Source organism: Setaria italica, chromosome I (assembly GCF_000263155.2).
Source record: "Setaria italica strain Yugu1 chromosome I, Setaria_italica_v2.0, whole genome shotgun sequence".
Lineage (NCBI taxonomy): Eukaryota > Viridiplantae > Streptophyta > Magnoliopsida > Poales > Poaceae > Setaria > Setaria italica.
In genome coordinates, this window is record NC_028450.1 from 4,922,102 (window position 1) to 4,945,729 (window position 23,628).

Consider the following 23,628-nt stretch of genomic DNA (forward strand, 5'->3'; position numbering starts at 1 on the left):
TAGGGTCGGGCGAGACGGAACAGGGGTCGGGCGGATAAGAGGGGTCGGGCAAAGCGGACTGGGGTCAGCAGCTTACCTTCTTCCTAGAAGGAAAGCTTGGGGTCGGGAAGAAACAGGCTTGGGCGGAGGGGCTAAGGCTTTGAACGGCGGCGAGGTGCGGCAGTGCTCCGGCGGCGGCGGTGCTTCTTGTGGATCACAAGTGAGCTCTTACGCAGCACGGAGTAGCAAGCGGCTGGGTGGCTCGGGGAAAACGGAGTGGAGCGGAGAGGAGAGTTTCTCAAGAACTTAGCGGTTGGCGCTAGGAGCTTGAGCAGGGAGCAAGAGAAATGGCGGAAGGCAGCAATGGCGGAGGGAACTCCGGCGGGGCTCGCGCATTCCCTTTTATAGCGGCTGGGAAGGGGGAAAGGAAGCGGCACGGGAGAGAGAAGGGGAGCGGCGCGAAGGCCGGGGAAGAACAATGGAGTGCTCTGCCTGGGCGGCGATTGAGCGACGAGGGCGGTGGTGCAGGACTTCGGGGATGACGCCAGCGGTCATCGAGCTCTGGCGTCAGGGCGGCGCAGGAGCGGGTATGCCGGTGGTTGCGATTTGGCGGAGGTGGGCGTCGTCGTGCGGTGGATTTGATGGAAGTGACCGGGTTAACGGCGCTAGAATCGAGGGTGCACAGGTGAGAAGACAGGCAGCCGCGGGCGAGCGCGGAGCAACAGATTGTCGGGCGGCTTCTGACAGGGCGGGGAAAGGAGCTGTCGCGGTCGTGGCCAGGGTTGGCGGAGGAGGGATTGTCGGGTAGCGAAGACCAGGCGGCGTGACTGTGTTCGAAGTGACGGAAAAGACGGGCGACATCAGGCTCTGCGGCCGGGATCTGACGATGTGATGATGGGCACGGGAGGCGAGGCGTTGCAGAAAGGTCGCAGAGGGGCTTCCGCTGCCATTGGGGAAGGGGGCGCGAGAATCCATTCGGTCGCAGGCCAGAGACGAGGCCGAGCGGCGGGCGTCGGAGAAGATGAGCCACGCGGAGGGGAGACTCTGAGGCGGGCATGCAACTCGAGTGCGCCTGTCGCGGAAGATCTGGGGAAAAAAAAAGATCTCGTGGGTCCACCGGTCAGATAGAACGGACGTTTTGGGAGGACTTAGAAGGATCCGACGGTGAGCTGGGTTTGGCGGGGTCGGAACCGGAGCAAAGCGGGGAGGGGTCGGGTCTCAGGGGTCGGGACCGGTCGGAAGGTTGAACACTTAGGCGCAGAAAACTCGACAGATGATCAGGGGCTAGGATTTGGATTAACTTGGAAGATTTGGGGCCGGTCATCACAGGTATGTTGCCATCCGGCCTCTGCTTCTATGGCACTGAGACAGTAACCTTATCTTAAGTGAAAGTGTGATTACTGATTGTATCTCTAGCTTAGATGTGTCACCACTAATTTATGTTGTTAGTACATATTTTTAAGTATAAATTATGCTGCAATGTTTCGATTTGTTTATGTGGGAACATCCTGAAGAGAAGTACACATATTAAAGTAGAGGCTAGTTGTGCATAAGCACCTGAGCTACAAAGTATCCAGAAGTAGATGTGTCATACTATGCAATTCGAAAATATCCTTATAATGGTGATACTAGACTGGTTTACGTTGAGAGTTACTTGTTACAGTAGCAATAATAGTTGGTTCTTGTGACCAAATCTTTTGGGACAGTGCTGGAACTATCTTGTAGTCATCTATTATGCTTGTGCTTTTTTACATGGATCCATGAACATAATATTCCTGCGTAATAGTAAGGTTACCATGGGGCTGAACAAGATATTGATCTGTTAAAACTTGAAGCTGATAAAATCAGTTATCTAGTTTTGATCAAGCCCACCCATGGTGGAGGGGGCAAGGTATGCTAAAATATCTCCCACAAGAAAATATTTGCTGAATCACTATTGCTGGTTCACACTAGATAACCACTAACTTTTTATCATTTTTTCCCTTTGCTAGAAACATCATTACATTGATTGAACTGCCTGATTGGTCATAGAAGAATATACCATATGGGTCAATTTGTTTATATCATATATTGTTCAGTGCTTGAACTTCTTCGATCCACTTGATTGAAAGTTCTCGGTGCTTTGAGTTTCCTTTAGTAATATCTAGCTCATTAGGAACTATTGTGCATGCATACGTTGGAAACTTCAACCTGAATTGATGATCTTGCCAATCAAACGAACCTTCTTTAATTTATTTGGATCATGTACTTCTAGCTAGCTAGATGATCTGAAGTTCTGAATGGCATGTGCCGAAACTGAAGTTGAAGTGATTATTTTGATCCTTGTAAAAATTTTCTCCAGAGGTTAAAATGGGAGGATGTTGTTTGTTGAAAAAAGTGGGAGGATATTTCCTTTCTTTTTGATTTTGAACCAAAATGCTAGCTTATATCATATATTTTTGTTCAGACTGCATATATCATAAATCCATCCACTATCATCCTCATTTCTCAAGCAATAGTTTAATTTAGACTTGTAATCTATTGTACAATATATTTAGTTTATTTCTATGCCCGATACTATCATTATCTCATATATCTTTTCAAGTGTTTTTAACTACACTGTTTTTGGAAGTTCAACAATTTTTACAGTGTTTTTAAGTAACTAATTTCTATCTCTCTCCTGATTTCTAGATAGTAACTGTACGATAATACTTCTACTTCTTTTGTTAGTTCTTTCCTGTTGATGACACATGTCTACTAGAAATGATTGCCTATTAAGGATGCTCTGAAAATGGTGTTAAAAAATTTTGTGCCGTAGTTTCGTTATTGGTTGCAGGACACTATTGTTGTGACAAAAAAATTTCATGGTAATATTTAATTTGCATGTAGTGTGATGCAAGATTCATGTATTATTTATTTTGCATGTAGTGTGATGCAAGATTCATGTATTATTTATTTTGCATGTAGTGTCATGCAAGTATTCTTGCAAGTATTCCAATTTTCACCACCTGTGAGCTTTTTTTTTCTAGACCATATGCATTTGAGTGACATAGTTTACTTACCTTACCATATACATACATATAGTTAATGGAATCTTGGGAGGGTGAAGTTAGGAGATTCATGCTAGAGGAGGAAGAAGAGGATGACGAGCTATTCCTAGTTATGGTCCCCGCGTTTCAGTAGTGTTTATATGAGGAGAAAAGGTCGGAGCACACCTCAACTCTGTCTAGTGCTAAAAAGGTCAGACAAATCTTGGAAGGCCACGAGAATTGGTGCAAAGTGAAGTTCAGGATGGAGCCTGAGATATTTAGAGTTATAGCAAATTATCTTAGAGTGAACTTGTTATGTGACACCCATGGTGTTAGAGTTGAGGAGCACCTGGGAATGTTTATGTTCATGCTCTCTCATAATGTAAGCACCGATAGGTTAAAAAAGAAATTCCAACACAGTGGTGAAACAATTCATAGGAAAATAATAGAGTTCTTCGATATAATTCCAGCATCGACTCATAGATTCTTGAAGCTCCCAAATGTGAACCATACACATGTGAAGATTGCTTCAGACCCTCGATTTATGCCTTTCTTCCATAACTGCATTGGGACTATTGATGGCACTCATGTCCCTATCACCATTGTACAAGAAAGAGCCGCTCCCTACAAAAATAGGAAAGCAACCTTGTCACAGAACGTGATGTGTGCATGTGACTTTGATTTAAATTTCGCTTTCATCTCATGTGGTTGGGAAGTATCTGCATCTGATGCAGGGGTCCTACGGTCTGCACGTGCAAAGGATTTTCATGTGCCTGCAGGGAAGTTCTACCTTGTAGATGGTGGATATACAAATACATCCTCATTCATTGCTCCATACCGAGGAGTTAGAAATCAGTATGCAAATTACAAAGAACTATTCAATCATCGGCATGCGCAGCTTTGCAATCATATTGAAAGGGCCTTTGGTGCGCTAAAAAAGCAACTTCCAATCCTGAAAGTTGGGACATTTCATCTAATTGAGAATCAAATTAAAATTCCAACGGCAGCTGCAATATTTCTCAATCTCATTGGAGGGCAAAATAGGGACGAAGGGTGGCTGGATCACCAACCAAATAATATCAACCCATCTGATTATGTTGAATTGCCAGAGGGAGATAACAACTACCCAAATGAACTGCAATCAAATGATGGAAGCACCCTACGAGACCAAATTGTCCTTCAGATGTGGGCTGCCTGTAATAATTAGGTGAAGCATAAATGTAAGCAATAGTATGCATGTATTGTTTATTCCTGCACTATTTTTTTTTGCTTCATTGCTTATTTCTATATTGTTTTTACGACAACCTTTATCTAATCTTGTTTATTTCTTGCAGCGATGTCAATGGAAAGGGCTACATGGAGCTACACGTATGAGAAGGGACTTGCGGATACTGAAAGAGCTTGTCAACGTCCCAATGTTTAACGGACAGAATGGGTGGACAACAGAAGGTTGGAGGAGTATCACAAACAAACTCAATGATATGTTTCCAACGGCACATTTCACAAAGCAGCAAGTGCAAGAAAAGGAGAAAGAGCTAAAAGGAAACTATAAGATAATAAAAGAAGCAACAAAAAGTGGTGTTGGCTGGAACGACACTTTAGGTATGATCATTGCAGAATCAAAAGGTTGGGAGAAGTTGATTAAGGTTAGATCTCTTAAACAGAGTAGAATTTTGAGAGGCACATTTTGGTTCTAAACTTCTAATCATATATTTTTTTTAACTTCAATAGGATAACCATAAAGTTGCCAAATTCCACAAGAAGTCATTTCCTTTATATAACAGCTTGGAATTATTGTATAAAGGTAATGCTTTCATCTTGCTCCTATTTACATTAATGACCACAACTTTAGTTAATTATTCACTTCTTCACCCATTCAATTGTTTGTTTAATAGGAAGTGTGGTCACAGGGGATTTAAATTTTACATCAATTGAGCCTCCACCACAAAGAACTGAGCTGTGAGCTGAACCCACTCCCCAAAGAAGTGAGCTGCGAGCTGAACCCACTCCCCAAAGAAGTATCTCAGAGCAAAGCAATCATAGCACAACACCCATGATATGAACCCGTTGGGTTGAATCCCGATCTTTTGATGAGAGAAGGTGGGGATAACTAGATTGGGGAATGGAGACGACATTCATGGCCCGACTACAGCCTTCCAAGGATGCCGCACCGTAGCAACTGATACACCACCTCCAATAGCTGCCGCGATCTTGTGGATCACGTCGTCCGACCACTAGAGCACTCGTCCTGTAAGCAATCGAAGAATTAGCAAGAACAATTATAACAAGTACTAAATTACTAGATGCAGATGAAGGTTTCAAACTCAAACTCAATTACGGTGTGGTTCCGAAGACAAGAAGATGGATGGCTGATTCAGCACGCTCGCTTATAAGCAAGAAACAAAAACTAAACTTAATCTAAACAAAATCCGAGTGTTCCTGGTGATGGCTAAGGGGTATAAGAATGTGGGAGGATGACCACAAGGATGTTGGGGTCGTGCTCCAACCCTAGGACGCGTCCCTAATGGACCCAACGGCCCATTGGGCCAAAATAAGGCGACGCAGTACCTTGGATAGAAAAATCTCTTGTTAATAATTTGATCATTGTAGCCACCTCAGAATAGATATGTACATGATTCCAGATCCATATGAAAATAGACTTCATAAGGATTCTATGAAGTACTTGAACATCCAAAACGGAGTCTAGATGAAGTCGTGACGACCGTTGCAAGTTGGCACAATGTTGCAGTCCGAATCCAGCCCCAAAACGTGTTGGATTGGATCTCTTTCTTTACTTGGGCCAAAAGTGACGTGGTGGCCTGGTGGAGGACGTTGGGAATACTTGGACTTGGTCCCCAGTCAACTTCTTTGGCCCTCCATGCCTTCCATGTGTGTTTAACACTATTTTTGATCCACGTATGTATTTCTGAAAATGACAATAAGAACACACATCATGATGCAGTATCAATTCATCAAATGTATCAAATACAATCATGATAAAGAATTATTTCACCTTTGAGTCAAAAGTTATCAACGTGGTTGTATCTGAGCAGGTGATGTCCTCATCAACCTAGCTTTGGATATAATGGCATGGCTTCTATTGATAGAAATCCACTCAATTTTGATCTTGGTGGTGTAGAAAGCACAGAAGTTCAATCTGCTCTAGCCAGTCGTAATTCAAAGGACCAAGATGTTACCGGTGGAAAGAAACATAAACAAAGTCAGATGGCAGCAAAACTTGGGGATTACATTGACTTTAGAAAGGATCAGATTGAAAAAAACTCTAGAAAAGTTAGAAGAGAAGAAGAGACATGAAGAATACTACTCAATCGAGAAACATATTGACATTGTGGATGCCATGGAAGGGCCATCGGATGAACAAAAAGTTATTGCAAATAAAGTTTTCCAAAGTGAAACAAACATAAAAATATTGGTGGGCACCAAAAACCCAAGTGTTTGACTGATTTGGTTGAAGAAAAAGATTGCTCGAGTATGTTCCCTTTTTCAGTTTTGTACCCTTGCTCAAGTGTCGGTTGAATCCTCTATTTGCATATATAAAACATAAAATTTTGTCCCCTGTTGGTGTCACTATATTTTTTTGTGTTCCAGCTTTCTAACTCCAGTGCTGCTACAAATGAAAACTAAGACGCCCCTTGTGCCTGCCTTCAGTGCTCATATAAGGTATGTTTGAAGCATTTTTGTTTCAATGATCATTTCAGTAGGATACATGCCATGTCTAGCTGTCTGTGCAATACATATCTTGTCACATCTCTTGTCTGCAACATATCTTGACAGATATCTGCAACATATCTTGACAGTAATTTTAACCTTGTCAATACTAGTATTACACCATCCACTATACTATAACTTCTAAGATGGTGACATGTAATGGTCAGGCTTTCCAGTAATAATAGCAAAAGGAGTATTCATGTGAATATCTATGCGCATATGTATATATTTGATCATTTAATTTTGATATTATGTACAAAGGTTTTGCTCATTACGTAGACCCAAGTCTTGTTCAATTGGCATTCATACATTACGATCTATATATATCTTTGAATTATCTGATCAATATGTTATATGCAAGATTTTAACTATATACCTAAATTTTCTACAGAACAATTGATGGATCAATAATTTTCTGATGCCTCATTCATCTGCTATCATCTATATGGTCTGAAGGCTGACGATCAATTTTGATTATATGTGTTCCTAGTTTGCTAAGCAAAGAGCTATTTTATTATGATGTGCCATGCTACCTTCAAATTCTGTGACATGAATTTTTCATATTGGAATTTGTCTTATTTCGTTTAAATCTAGCTATACGATAATTGGTCAGACAGTGTACTCTATGTCAATTTGCATGATTGCATCTCTTTATTCAGACTGTGTTCTGACTAGACAGGATCCGGCTAACAAGCTTGTCAATGATCACTCCTGTAGAGGATTCGGTTAACAAGCTTGTCAATGATCACTCTTGCAGAGGATTCGGCTAACAAGCTTGTCATATGGAGTTGACCATGTGCCACAGATTAGTTTGGTTTAACTCTAGCATGAATTGTATTTATCACAAAATGTTGATACAGATAATGTAATTATTTCTTATGTTGTGGTTAATGGTGTGCATTGCTGGTTTAAAAATTCAGAACACATGATGAAATTTGGTAGCTACCAAAGGATTACTTGTGTACATGCAAATTTTATTATGTGTGTACAACAACAGTCCAACGAAGCATGTATGACACCATGTATGACCTATTGGGTCTGCCCCTCACCACTTCCTATCTCCAAATAGCAATGGGTGGGGAGGGAGGCCTAGGGAGGCACCACCCAGGGAATCCATTGGCCAGGGAAATCCTCCGGGGTTCCCTTCCACGGGCTAATCTGCCACCAGCTCCCAAACTAAGCCTAAGGGTGCGTTTGGCAACTAAATGGGAAGGGGCATGTGAATTAGTGGTGGGAGTTGGAGGAGAGAATTCACTTGGGAATATGATTTTTAGTCCCATTCCCTTGTTTGTCTTTTGGAGGGAATTAAGTGTGGGAATTTAAGTGAGACTTCATATCCCTTACTTGGTATAAGGGTTTAGAGGAAGGAAATTATATCTTAAGTCATGATTAACCTATAGATACATCCATCTTGCATTTAAAACAAACTCCCACCCAATTCCCGCCCCTCCCCCTGGGAAGTGATTGGTGGGAGTTGCTCCTCTAAACTCTCATTCCTCATCCCATTAAAACTCCTATGCCCACCAAACAAATAAGAGAATTTTAGTCTTTCATATCTAAACTCCCTTTCCCTCCATCAATTACCTCCAACCAAACGAGCCGTAAAGGCAGTGTGTTGCGCGAGAAAGAGTTTGGAGTTTGGACAGTTGTAGAGAGTGGAGATGCTGTCAAGTGTCAACAAGGTTACAGCTCTCAACAAGATTACAGCTCTAATACCGTGTATTGGACTATTTGGTTAATACTCAATACTTTTTTAACACCATGTTTTATGAGCTAATGAGCAGCTTCTGAATATAGAAAAAAAACATATTCAGTGTGTTTGGTTTCTGAATCATTTAATTCATTCGGCATGAAGAAGGTAGAAGGATCATCTCATCCAACTTATTTTGAGGAACGAGTTTGCTCAAGAGATTGCCTAGCCGTTGACATATGGGAACACATGAGGGGAGGTGTGGTGTGCGATGGAGCGATGTAACATCTCCAAGCTGAAGCCACACCCGAATACTTGGGTGAATGTTGGGACGTTGTTGAGAGGAAAGAGGAAGAGGCAGCTGAAGCTATGGTAGGCAAGATACGATGGTGCGTGAGGAGCCAAATAGGGGGTGGAGGGAGAGGGGTTGTCCCTCAAGGGGCAACAAGATCCCAACGATAGGATCTGGAGTCTGGACCTTGATGCACCGACTAGGGTGGAGGGATCTCGACGTATGGTAGGTGAGCTCGATGCAATGAGCAATTGGGGGGAGGTGTCTCGGTGCGGCTTGCGAGCAGGGTACTTGAGGTGGTACGGTTAGGTTGCATGGGAAATAGTTTGAGGAAGTCGAGAGGGGGATGCGACCACAGACATTGGGATGGGTAAGCTACGAGTCAAGTGTCAGCAACATTACGGCGTTGGCCCGTCTATTATTCAATACCATTTTGAACACCCTGTGAGTAGCTTCTTGATATCCTCCTAAAAAATATATTTCCACGTAAGCTGTGTGAAGTTCCTTATCGGCCTAGGAGCGACTAGTGTATGATTGTGGTCCCTATGAGGCTGCCCCCCTTCCACGAAACTTCCTCTACCATTGGTTATGTGGGCCCGATACTACTCGTTATTATATTGCTTTGCGTCCCAGAATGATTGATCTCAATCGCTACCCTCATTCCTCGCATTATATATATTCCCACAGAGGTAGAAGGCGTGGTCGGGCTGCAATAGAGGGGGAAGTGCAGAGAAGCCATGCGAGATCTCCAAGCCGAAGCTAGGATCTGATGCTTCAGCGTTGGGGCACTGTTGGACTGAAAAAATGGAGAGGACTTGAAGCTAGGGTCAAGATGCGGAGGTTAGAGAGGGCGTAGCTAGAGCTAAAAAGATAGAAGGCTTGCGAGGGGGCACTGCGACATCCCCAAGCCAAAGGTAGGGAACTCGATACGAAGACATGGGAGCAGGGTTGTCCCGTAAGGGCAACATTATCTCAATGATGAGGTACGAACCTCCATGTACCATCCACGATGGAGGGACCTTGATGTACCCTAAACCCTAGGTAGAGAGCTCCACGTGGTGAGAGATTAGGGCCGGGGGAGGGAGTCTCATCGCGACAGGCCTAAATCTTGGTGTAGGAGCGATACTAATGGCTATTCGTGATGTTTTTGTATTTCTTTTCCTTTTGTTTTCCAGTTCTAATAAGTTTAAAATTTTCATCAGTTTTTGAGAAACCTTTTTCCTTCAAAAAGATCTATAAATTTAGGAGAAAGTTGTTGACCCTTTTTCTTTTTCGAGTGAATCTCGTCCCCCATTTTTCTTTTCGAATTTTGTTGTTCTTCTTGTGACCGCAAGCGCCCATCTTCTATGCATACCATGAAGGCATGAACAAAAACTCCATGCAGGTGCGTGGGCCCATGTTTAGCCACAACTACTTGGATTCTCTTTACCATCTCCCTTATTCCACCCACTCTCCTGATTAGCCTTGCCAATCTCTGCTTCCTAGGCAAATTTCAAAGAGCTACACTGCGTGGTTTTAAGAAAGGAAAATAATTGATTCTCTCCTTAAGTTATACAGAGGCTTATTAGAAAACAACGGTTAACTACCTGTATAGGGGCATATTGAGAAACTACGATTAATTACACCATCCTATAGTAGGAGCCTATTGAAGAACTACGATTAGTTACACCATCATATATAAGAACCTATTAAAGAACTACAATTAATTACGCCATCATATATAGGAGGTAATTGAAGAACTACGATTAATCATGCCAGGTGGAGTAGCAGTTGTATGGTGCAATGAATATGCTGCTAAAAAATAATACTCCCTCCATTTTGTGTGGGCGTGGTTTTCGGTGGGCGCGGTTTGGCCGTTTAGTCGAATACTATGTGAATTATATGCCCGAAAATCAATACTATTGGATTAAAAGTATTTTCTAATGATTTTGATTTCGTAATTATTGGTAAATACGATATGAAAGACCAATCATGGACGGTCACACTAAAACTGAACGGGGGGAAACCGTCCCGGTATCAATACATGCGAAACACGCAGCAGCAAGAGCAGGCAAATGCCATTTCGCAAAACAAAAATAATAAACAAAGAAATAAAAAGAATACAGGCAAACGGCATGCATGGCAAGTCTAGGAGACTGCCCATAAATACCCCTCCAGAACATGAGCGGAGGCACTCGCTTCATTCCTGCGCTCTACTCTCACTCGCTAGCTCCTCCCGTCTGCTAGCTCTCTCGATCTCTGCATCGCCGACGCGAGAGAGAGAGAGACAAGAGGGTGACCGAGGAAGCGAGCGAGATCGTCGTCGTCCTCCCCACCGCCGCCCACTTCATCTCCTGGTATTGCAGCTGCGCTGCCGTTCCTGCGTGCTCCGGCCGTGTTGCAGCGAGAAACTGTTGCATTGGTTTGCTCCGCGTATAGTTCGCTAGCTCTCAGATGTAACGATGGAAATGAAGCTGTGGATCGGATCTGTTAGAGCAGATCGAGCTCTTTCGTTTTCGTTTTGGAGTGAGAATAGCTGCCTGGTGTGTAGTGTAACATGTCGGGGAATGCAATCTGAACGGTGCACACCTAGTGAACGTTGGGAAGCTATATGGAGACAACTCTGCATGTACAATTCTTAGCAATGCATGGTCGAAAGGTCGCCTCGATCGCTCACCGATCTAAACATGCACGTAACCAAGAATCCTCATACATGAACTGCTTTACGAGGTTGATGGCTTCATACAAGGGAATAAGATTTGCTTATTGCTAGCTAGAGATCTGAGGTGGCAGCTTACTGGATCCTCAGATCTATCGGAGGGAGTTCGCAATCTAGATCTCTTTGCACGGTGTTCTCTTTCTGTTCCGGAGATATACTTCCGTACAAAATTCATGGGTCCCTTTTTTTCCTCGACGCAACCCTACACGTGCGGGTTTTTTTCCATTTATCACATCGTAATACGACACCTTTTAGGAACGCTCGCGCCTCTTTTGTGGTAGTAGATGAGTTACACGTGTGGTGCTTACTTGTCTCGCTATCGATGGTTTCATGCGTTTCTTTTCCTTCGCAGAAAATGCCCTTTTTGTCGATTCTAGCTTTACCTCCATTATGTACGTGCGGTTTTTTCAGTTAGTTCAACGGTAACCCCACACAGTGATGCGTACGTAAGCTTTGATTATCAGTGCTTTAGCACTATTCTTAAATGCTCACTATATTTCCACCTTTTGTTGTTACAGGTTCCTTTAGTGATAAACGACCGTCCTACTACTAGAGCTGATCGAATCTTTTACATTGCTGTTAATTTAGGACGGGACAATCACGGTTCTAAAGGTATCAGCTTTAAGATCCTTCCTTGGTTGTTTGATGTATGCTTTATTAGCGGTGTTCTTTTTTTTTTGCGTGAGCGATTGGTTCTTTTTAGCTTATATATATAGACTTGTTAGTGGTGTTCAAAATTAGTACCAAAGTCTTGCTTTCTAACCTCAATCACTCTTCATGTTTATGAAAAAGTCATTTCATCACTAATTTTGCATGTGTAAACGCACTAAACCTTATCTTTTGTGGTAGTAGAGTTACACGTGGTGCTTTAATCAACTTATCTACCTAGTTATCGATGGTTTAGTGCCCTTTTTGTCGATCCAAGTTATGCCTATTTTGGGCGTGTATTTTTTCGGTTTGATCGATCGGTTACTGCAGAATGATAGCAGTAGAATTGTGCCGTTATTATTACCTTACTTTTTTTATTATCATGCTTTAGCACTACTTTTAAATCCTTGGTATTGCAGCTGTGCTGCTCTTCCTGCGTGCTTTGGTGTAGCAACAAAACTGCTGCTTTGTTCCGCAAATGTAGTTTTCTCTCACAGATGCTTGTACTGAGGCTGGGCAGAAAGGGCCGGGTGATACATGGAAATAATGGGATTCTGGTAGAGCAGATCGAGAGCTTTTTGGAACAGTATTTGTTTTATTTTTCTTTTTGTTTTTTGGTGTGAGAATAGCATGCATGCCTTGCCTAGTGCAGTGTAACACGAAAGGGAACGCAAACTGATCCATCCACAGGTAGTGCACGCTGAAAATCTATGGAAACAACTTTACACGTTTCTTAGCAATGGACTAAATTAAAGATCGCCTCGTCAGCGGTCTAAAGATGCACGTAACCAAGAATCCTTATACATGAACTACTTGTACGAGGTTGATGTGAGGGATTAAACTTTGTTGTTGCTAGACCTTCGCCCGATCCTCAAATCTCGAGGGAGTTCGCAGTCTAGATTTGTCGCACGGTGTTCTCTTCCTCCTCTTGAGATATACTTTAGAGCAATATTCATGGATGCATCTTCCCTTTTTCATTCCATACAACCGTCCACATAGTGATTTTTCCAATTGTTCATTGGGTTGTTACAAGCTACCTTCTAGGAATGCTCGTTGCCTCTTTTGCAGTAGTAGAGTTGCACGTGGAGTTTTGATTAACTTACCAGCATGAATTTTAATGGTATTTAGTGTGCTTCTTTCCTCGAGGAAAATTACCTTTTTTGCTGATTCAAGTTATGTCTATTTTGGACTTTCAGTTTTTTAGTTCTTTTGATGGGACTGTGATGTTTATTACCTCGTTTGCAGTAGTAGAAACGTGGAGCTCTGATTACCTTGCTTGTTTTTATTGCCAATGCTTTAGCACTACTCTTAAATGCTCACTAAGATATTTTCCCCCATTATTTTGCAGGTTCTTTCTTGCAATAGACCATCCTTCTAGTGAAGTTTTGATTGCTGAAGCTGAATCTTTTGCATTGCTGTTACGCTCAGGGAAGAAAATTACGGTTGGCTCTTGATCCTTCCTTGGTTGTTTAATTTGACACTGCGTTTTATTGGTGCTGTAATTTTTTTCCCGTCAACACTTGTTTCTTTTTAGCTTGCAGCGTGTCTTTTGTTATTGATGTTCCAAATATCAGTATTAAATGAAAACATCTTTCCAACCTTAATTACTCTTCACTAGTCCATCAACCCGTGCTCCCGCACGGACTAATATTTTTTAGAAGCTATTGCATTTAAAAATTATTTAGAAATTAAACTTCTAGCTAATAATCAAAATTGTCTACCTACTGCTCTCTTATTTTTCAATACTTCAACATAATACTTACATAGATATGTATCTATCTTTGTCCAGTTGTGATTGATTTTTAATTAATAATTACTCAATACACTTTTTCATCCATATTCATATTTTTCCATTTTGTATCACACTTTCAATCCTCCATACATTATGTTTAGCATACAAATCAATATTTTTTCATCGATTCCTCACATACATGTATAAATGGTCTAAATGGTGGCACTCATCATGTGTATATACTTTAACTTAGTATTTTTATATTAACAATGACATAAATACGTAATTTAAAATTATATATTAATTTACCTTTTAACATTTCTGTACGATGCACATGAAGATAATTAGATTAAGATTTAAATGTTTACTTTAGGTTATTTTTAATAACGACATACGTGGATAACATAGATCAAATTTTAGAATGACATTTTAAGTTATGCTTTATAATGATGTGTATTAGTAAATTGGATGAAGGTTATGGGGTTACTTTAGATTATTTTTTATAATAGCTGAGCTCAGTAATTGAAATATAGGTTTAGAGCTCATTTTTGAATACTTTCACAATAATAGTGGTGGGTAACTTTTTAGAAAATATAATAGATCAATGGCTATGATTATTAGAGTTTACAGGATTGATGTTTGACGTTTTTAATTTTTATGAGAATTTGTCTCTTTTTTCTGGCTTGTCTCGTGGGAACTCATGCGAAGCCTCCAATGGAAAAAATGAGACTACATTGCTAAAAAACTATTACCATAAGCTAGCTCTCGTTGTTAAATATTCGAACACACAATGCTTATGTAGATATAAACTTAATATCTTCATCTAATTATGATAGATTTTAGTTAGCAACTACTCTATAATATTTTCATCCACATTTATAATCTTTAACTTTTCACTTTGCATCGTAGGTATGCGCTTGAATTTGTTTAATGAACGTTAAGTTTGAGATACAATTTTAGCATAGAAATCTATATTCTCATCACTTTATATCCTTATAAATGGTGACACACATCATGTGTATAGACCTTAATTATTATATCGTATACCAATAGTGCAAGATATAGACGATTTAGAATTATATATTGTTGTATATTTTTAATTAAGGTTATTTGATTCAAACGTAGAGTTACCTCATGTTATTTTTAATAATGGCATGTCTGGGTAATATAGATGCAAATTTTAAGGGGTTTACATTTTTTAAGTAATAGTGGTAGGCAATTTAGTTGCAAATTAGGGGTTATTTTAAATATTATTTATAATGGTATAAGTGGGTAATTTTGATGAAGATTAGGGGGTTACTTTAGTTTATTTTATATAATGGCAGAGGTGGGTAATTTATATATAGATTTAGGGGGTTACTTTAGGCTATTTTCATAATGGCATAGGTGGGTAATTTTTTAGAAAATATAATAGATCCAATGACTATGATGATTTGAATCTATCGATTGATGGTCGGATGTTTTGCTTTTTTTGAGAATTTCTAGAATTTCTCTCTTTTTCTAGAGTATCCACCTAGGATTTCTAGGTGGCTTCACCTGGAGGCTTCAAAAGAAGCCTCCAATTACTATTAGTAATAGTAAGATAAGATGCCTATGGAAAAAAATCTTTCCATCACTAATTTAGCAAGTGTAAAAGCGCTAAACTTTTCTTTTGCGATAGTAGAGTTACACATGTTGTTCTGATTAAATTACTTATCCGGCTATTGATGGTTTGGTGTGTTTCTTTCCTCCGAGAAAATTGTCCCTTTAGTTGATCCAAGTTATGCCTTCATTTTGGACGTGTGGTTTTTCAATTTGTTTGATGGGTCACTGCACAGTAATGCCTATCACCTCTTTTGCGGCGTTAGAATTCTTGAAATCTGATTACCTTACTTGTTTAATCATCAATGCTTTAACACTAATTGACAAAATTCATGAGTCACTTTTCCCTTAGACACAACCCTTTCTATCGATCCAAGTTTGTCGATTAGTGTGCATTTTTCCTTCTCTTCATTATGTTGTAACGGGTTCCTTCTAGAACCCTCATTGTCTGTAAAGTTACACCTGGAGCTTTGATTAACTTAATTGTTTGGCTATCGATGGTTTAGTGTGTTTCCTTCCTTCGAAAAAACTACCGTTCTGTCGATCCAAGTTTTACCTCCACTTTGTACGTGCAGTTTCTCAGTTTGTTGAATGAGTTACCAAATAGCGATGCTTATCACCTCTTTTGTGCAGTAGAATAGTGGAGCTCTGGTTACTTTGTTTGATTAGCAATGCTTTAACACTACTATTAAATGATCACTATATTTTTATCCTCCATTGTTACAGGTTCCTTTTGTGATAGACCATCCTACTACTATTGGAGTTCTGATTGTGCTGAAGCTGAATCTTTTACATTGCTGTTACACTCAGGTGGGGCAGTCACGGTTCCATAAGGTACTGGCCTTCCTTGGTTGTTTGACTGGGCGTGTTATTGGTGCTTTTCATTTTTTTTTCACGTGAGCGGTTGGTCATTCTTAGCTTGCACTAGTCCTTTTTTGTTAGTGTTGTTCAAACAATTTTAGTGCCAAGTGGCAAGTCTTTCCAACCTCAATAGCTCTTCATGTTTATGAAAAAGCCTTCCCATTGCTAATTTAGAATGTGTAACTAACACTTTTCTTTTGCGTTAGTAGAGTTATGCTGGTATTTTGATTTACTTACTTGTCTGGCTATTTTGTGTGTTTCCCATTATTGATGGTTTAGTGTGTTTCTTACTTATGGGAAAACTGCCTATTTTGTTGGTCCAAGCTATGCCTATTTTGGACATGTGGTTTCTTAGTTTATACGTCAGGTACTGTAGAGTGATGTGATATCACCTTTTTGTGGTAGTAGAACTGTGGAGCTCTGATTACCTTACTTGCTTTATTATTTATACTTTTGCATACTCTTAAATGCTCACTAAGATTTTCCCCTTTATTTCTATGGGGTTTTTTTTGTAATAGGCCAAACCACTACTGAAGTTTTGATTTTTTTCCCCCAAGTCTTTTGCATTGCCGTTACTCTCAGGGGAGATAATCACAGTTCCAAAGGTACCGGCTCTAATATCCCTCCTTGGCTGTTTGACTATGTGCTTTATTGGTGCCATTGAATTTTTTTTCCCATCAGCAGTTGTTTGTTTTTAGCTTGCAGTGTGTTTTTTTTGTTAAAGTTGTTTGAAAAAATTAGTACCAAGTGAAAATGTCTTTCCAACTTTAACACTTTTCATGTTTATAAAAAAAGTCTTTATCACTAATTGAGCACGTGTAGATGACACACTAAACTTTCCTTTTACAATAGTAGAGTTAGACACATAGTGTTTTGATTAACTTACTGTCTAGATGTTGATGGTTTAATGCGTTTCTTTCCTTTGGGAATTCATTTTGGCCGTGCGTTTTTCCAATTTGTTCGCATTGACAAGCTTACTGTACAATGATGCTTATCACCTCTTTTGCGCTGTTAGAATTCTGGAGCTCTGATTACCTTAGTTACTTATCTAATTATCTATGCTTTAGCCCTATTCTTAAATGCTCACTAGAAATTTCCCCTCTGTATTTACAGGTTCTTTTTCTAATATACCATCCCTGATTGTTGAAGCTGGATCTTTCCCATTTCTGTTATGCTCAGAGGCACACAATCACGGTTCCGAAGGTACTAGCTTTAAGATCATTCCTTGGTTGTTTGACTCTGTGCTTTATTGGTGCTGTTCATTTTGTCTTTTGGCGTGAGCAGTTGTTTCTTTTTAGCTTGCAATGATCCTTTTGTTAGTGTTGTTAGAAAAATATTAGTACCGAATAAAAATGTCATTTCAACCTCAATCACTCTTCATGTTTATGAAAAAAAAAGCATTTCCATAACTAATTTAGCATGTTTAAACCCACTAAACCTTTTCTTTTGTGGTACTAAAGTTACATGTGGTGTTTTGATTAACTATCTTGTCTAACTATTGATGGTTTAGTGCCTTCCTTTCCTATCCTAAGGTCTTGTTTGGATACTAGTGGATTGAAGTGGAATGAGAGGGATCAGAGAGGAAATTAATTCATTTTGGATTCAATCCCCTTCGTTCTCTTCCAATCCTCTTCTATCCAAACAAACCCTAAGAGAACTGCCCTTTTTGTCAATCCAAGTTATACCTATTTTAAACGCGTGGGCCTTTCATTCGTCGGATGAGTTATGGTAGAGGGATGCCTATTTCCTCTTTTGCGGCGGTAGAATCATGGGGATTGATTACCTTAGTTGTAATTTAGCACAACTCTTAAATGCTCACTATATTTGTCCCTTCATTATTATACAGGTTCTCTTTGTGATAGAGCATCCTTTTGAAGATTGATCAAGTTCTGATTGCTGAAGTTGAATCTTCTACATTGTTGTTACCGCTCGGGGGCAAGCAATCATGGCTCCAAAGGTACGGAGTTTGAGATCCTTCCTCGGCAGTTTGAGTGTAGCGCTTTATTTTTTCTGGTGATCTTTTTTTTCCGTCAGCAGTTGTTTGTTTTAAGCTTGCAAGTAGTGGTTCTTTGTTAGTGCCTTTTTTTTCTTATGGGAAAATGCTATCTTTTGTTATTCAAAAATATTAGTACCAAATGAAAAGGTCTTCCCAACCTCAATTGCTTTGCGCCTGAGCCACCCGTCCCAAGCTGGATGAAATCAGAGCCGTTCATTCTCTCTGTCATGCAAATGGACTTGATGGCCCACAGCGCCATGCTGCCAGTCGCCGCCTCAGCCCCCTTGATGGCCCCCCCAGCCCGCCGTCCTTGCGCGACCGCCTCGTCTCGCCGCATCACTGCCTCCCCGCCTTCATCTTCATGTGTCCTCCCGGTGGTGTCAAGGTGAAGTTGGGGGTGGAGATGGAGCGGAAGCGCGGGCTTTCGTCTGCGACGTCGCGGGCTGGGGCGCCAGGTGAGCCCATCACGTCGCAAATTTGGTCACGGTGACGGTGCGCTGCCACCAGTTCACCACTGTACCCAACACTTCACCTTATTTACCCACCTTGCCCATGAGTTTGGTTATTAGGAATCTACTACTGAGTAACTTATTTTATTTGCACATACTAGTGATTATTTACGTGGCTTATCATTTGTATCATCTTTCTTGACACCATTCTCACATAAGCTATTTGCGTACATGTAATTGTTTGAGTTCTTATGCTGTTGCGACGCATGGGTGACACATGGGTAACTTCGTTTTTTATCTTTTTTGGAATTGTAGGTCCGGTAGAGATTGCCGGACTTGTATTAATTAATAGAGAAGAAATGGATAACTTCGTTAGCAAAAGGCCAATTTTGCAGTTGTCTGGTCAAAGGTCAAGTAGAGTTTTTTTTTCCTTGTAAAGTTGCAAATGGTTGTTCATCGCTAATTTAGCATGCATGTGTATTACCAATGCACCAAAACTCCTAAAAGCATGATTCATATAGATCCTGCATAAGCACGAGGTGTTACAAATCAAACTCTACCGGCTGAAGCATTTACACATAATAGCTTTGCTGAGTTTGTAAGAAAGATAAAAAGTTGTTTAACAATTTACAACTAAAAATACCTTTTGATTTATTATTGAATCTAAGCTAGAAGGTGCTCATTCCAAGTTCTTTATTTCATCATCTTGCCTGTGTTCTTCATTGGTTGGAGGCGTTCATACTAGTTCCAAACTCTGATACTTGAGTAATTACTTTGACGATACCTGAACATTAATTTGATATCTTTTGTTTTAACATCACCTTTCCTTTTTGCAGGATAGCTTCAGCTTATTCATTATATTTGTCTGCTTCATTGCTAGCTCTGCTTTCGCTGGATCTTCTGATATTGAGAATCTATACGATCTGAGGGATGCAGTTGCTAAATCAAAAGACTCCCTTTCGGACTGGTTTGGTACAGAAACATGTCCATGCAACTGGAGGGGTATAACTTGTGAGGGAGATACTGTTGTGGCCATAAACTTGTCATCTGTGCGACTGCATATCCCTTTTCCGTTATGCATCACGGCATTCCGGTCACTTGGTATGCTCAACTTAAGTGGGTGTGATTTATCTGGTCAGATTCCAGAAGCATTGGGAAATTTGCAGCAACTCCAGTACCTGGACCTGAGCAGTAACCAGCTTGCTGGGCCCATACCTTTCTCATTATATGATTTGAAGACGCTGAAAGAAATAGTGCTTGACAGAAACAGCGTGTCTGGACAACTGAGCCCTGCCATTGGCCAGCTTCAGAACCTCACTAAGTTATCGATATCGAGGAACAACATCTCTGGAGAACTTCCTCCAGAGCTGGGCAGTCTGAAGAACCTAGAGGTCCTCGACCTTCAGCTGAACAGATTCAATGGATCGATACCGGAAGCTTTTGGAAACCTAACTCGGCTCTTCTACCTTGATGCAAGCCGAAATAAGCTCACTGGTTCAATATTTCCTGGAATAAGCGCATTGCTGAACCTGCTGACAATTGATTTCTCTTCAAATAGTTTGGTGGGGCCAATCCCTAATGAGATTACTCATCTGAAAATGCTGGAGCGTTTAGCTTTGGGGTTCAACCATTTCACTGGAGGGATTCCAAAAGAGATCGGTAACATGAAGCACCTAAAAGAACTCTCTCTCACTGAATGCAGCTTATCAGGCACCATCCCTTGGTCAATTGGTGGTCTTGGAAGCTTAGTGGAACTTGACATATCAGGCAATGACTTTAACTCAGAACTCCCAGCGTCTGTTGGTGATTTGGGCAATATGACTATCCTGAATGCAAGGAAGGCAAAGCTCGTAGGGCGTATACCAAAACAGCTTGGCAACTGCAAGAAGCTTACTCTTCTACGTCTGTCTTTTAATTCCTTCACTGGCAGTATACCTGAAGAACTTGCAGGTTTAAAAAATATTGCCCATTTTGAAGTGGAAGACAACCAACTGTCAGGTACTATTAGTGATTGGATTAAAAAATGGGCAAATGTTGTTTCTGTAAACCTTGGAAATAACAAGTTCTATGGTTTGGTACCACCTACCATATGTCAAGCCAAGTTGCTGCAGTCACTCGACCTGCATTGTAACGATCTGACTGGGAGTATCAAGGAGACATTCGAGGGCTGCAAAAACCTGGTTCATCTGGATTTGCAAGGTAACCATTTCCATGGTGGGATACCTGAATACTTGGCTAAGCTACCGCTCACGATACTGGATTTGTCCTACAACAATTTCACAGGAGAGCTACCTGGCAAGTTGTTTGAGTCATCAACCTTTTTGGAACTCAGTCTCGACAACAATAACCTTACTGGCCATATACCTGAGAGCATTGGCAAGCTCCACAGCTTGCAGAGGTTGCGGATGGGCAGTAACCACTTGGAAGGACCTATCCCACTGGCAGTCGGCGCTCTAGAGAATTTGACAGAAATATCTCTTGATGGGAATAGACTATCTGGGAGCATCCCGCAAGAGCTCTTCAACTGCAGAAACCTAGTCAAGCTAAACCTGAGCTCTAATAGTCTGATGGGACCCATCCCGAGGTCCATATCTCAGTTGACTTCAGTCACTGGCTTGGTTTTGTCTCACAACCAGCTCTCTGGTTCCATTCCTGCTGAGATATGTGGGGGTTTCACGAACCCAACTCATCCTGAATCAGAGTATGTTCAACATCACGGCTTTCTTGATCTGTCATATAACCTGTTGAGTGGTCGTATCCCCCCCGCGATCAAGAATTGTGTTATTCTGGAGGAGCTACTCCTGCAAGGTAACTTGCTGAATGGATCTATTCCTGCAGAGGTTGCTGAGCTGAAGAATATTACGAAGATTGATCTCTCTTTTAATGCATTAGTTGGGCCTATGCTTCCTTGGTCTGCGCCATTGCTCAAGCTGCAAGGCCTTTTTCTCTCTAATAACCACCTAAGTGGCAATATTCCTGCTGAGATAGGCCGCATTCTTCCCAACATTGCAGTTCTAAACTTGTCCGGTAATGCATTTATGGCTACTCTGCCCCAATCTCTACTATGCAGCAAGACTCTGAACCGTCTAGATGTCAGTAACAATAACCTCTCTGGTAAAATCCCGCTATCTTGTACTGGCTATGGAGAATGGTCGAGCTCACTGATCTTCTTCAATGCAAGCAGTAACCATTTGTCAGGGAGCCTAGATGAGTCTATCTCAAAGTTCAGACAACTGTCTTATCTTGATATCCACAACAATAGCCTCACCGGAAGCTTGCCATCAGCATTGTTCAATCTTAGTTTTTGGGGCTATCTTGATCTCTCAAAGAATGATTTCAGTGGTGCCATTCCTTGTGGTATATGCAATATATCAAACAACGGATTTGTCAATATCTCTGGCAACAATTTTGGCATGCATAGCTTATCAGATTGTCCTGCATCAGGCATTTGTGCTGCAGATAGTATCAATCGTAGGGGCAGCCATACCCCTCATGTAATTCTAACAGTAGTGGCCATTTGTGTTGCTGTCACCGTCGTCATTGTGGTTCTTCTGGTATTTTTTCTGAGATGGAAGCTGTTGAGGAACAACAGGTCACTGCCTCTTGTCCCTACCACTGCCAGTCAATCCAGTGCTACAACTGAGCCAAGCTCAATGGAACCTCCGAGCATCAATCTCGCTACATTTGAGCATGCACTGCTGAGGTTCACCCTAGAGGATATCCTGAAAGCTACCAATAATTTCAGTAATGTGCACATCATAGGCCAAGGTGGCTTTGGGACTGTCTACAAGGCAGCGCTGCCTGAAGGCCGGAGAGTCGCGATAAAGAGGCTTTACGGTAGCCACCAGTTCCTCGGTGACCGCCAATTCCTTGCCGAGATGGAGACCATCGGAAAGGTGAAGCATCGTAACCTTGTTCCCTTACTTGGCTACTGCGCTCGTGGTGATGAGCGTTTCCTCATCTATGAACACATGAGTCACGGGAGCCTTGAAACGTGGCTGAGGGACCGAGCAAATGCTCCTAAAGCAATTGGATGGCCTGACCGTCTCAGGATCTGCATCGGTTCTGCCCACGGGCTCATGTTCCTCCACCATGGCTTCGTGCCCCGTATCATCCATCGGGACATGAAGTCGAGCAACATCCTGCTGGACGAGAACATGGAGCCCAGGATCTCAGACTTTGGCCTCGCAAGGATAATCAGCGCGTATGATACTCATGTCAGCACCAACGTTGCCGGCACGCTTGGCTACATTCCCCCAGAGTACGCGATGACCATGAAATGCACGGCCAAGGGGGATGTCTTCAGCTTCGGCGTCGTCATGCTGGAGGTGCTCACCGGGCGGCCACCTACAGGGCAAGAGGTGGAAGAAGGGGGTGGGAACATTATTGACTGGGTGCGGTGGATGATCGCGCAGGGTCGGGAGGGTGAGCTGTTTGATCCTTCCTTACCAGTCTCAGGTCTGTGGCGGGAACAGATGGTGCGTGTGCTTGCCATCGCTCTGGACTGCACCGCCGACGAGCCACGGAATAGGCCGACCATGCCGGATGTGGTGAAGGGCCTCAAGATTGCTGAGCTGATGGAAAGTGAACCTCACGACCTCCCTGGACGTGTGGCGCAGCCATGATCTTGCCATGCACTGCTGCCTACTGGTATGTTTTTATTTGTTTATTTATTTACTAAGAGCTTCATAGAAATTAGCAGTACTAAACTCATGCTACTTCTGCCGGATCCATCAGCTCTTCTGTCCTTTATGTGGTCTTAAAATGCTAACATATAACAAAAGTTTAAGTATATAAACCTGGATAAATGCAGCCTCTGCAGCAAGTTCCAAAATAGCCAATTGCATTAGCTGGGTTCTTTTGGGTGTACAAGTGCTAGAATACTGCATTTTCATACAGGTTTAGTGCTCATACTGTAACCTAGACCAGCTTGGACAGCAGTACTGATCATGTGACTTCGCATTG

General features: G+C 41.6%; 1 protein-coding gene across 1 annotated transcript in view; it reads left to right on the plus strand.

Moving 5' to 3' along the window:
- Nucleotides 1-23,288, plus strand: part of LOC101773156 (leucine-rich repeat receptor protein kinase MSP1) — a 35,428-nt gene extending 12,140 nt beyond the window's left edge. Inside the window, exons 3-7 of the mRNA XM_022827830.1 lie at nucleotides 13,393-13,486; nucleotides 16,084-16,191; nucleotides 18,468-18,669; nucleotides 18,979-18,983; nucleotides 19,500-23,288. Of these exons, the coding sequence (XP_022683565.1) occupies nucleotides 13,393-13,486; nucleotides 16,084-16,191; nucleotides 18,468-18,669; nucleotides 18,979-18,983; nucleotides 19,500-23,288 (4,198 nt within the window). The remainder of the gene's footprint in view (nucleotides 1-13,392; nucleotides 13,487-16,083; nucleotides 16,192-18,467; nucleotides 18,670-18,978; nucleotides 18,984-19,499) is intronic.
- Nucleotides 23,289-23,628: the final 340 nt, after the last annotated feature.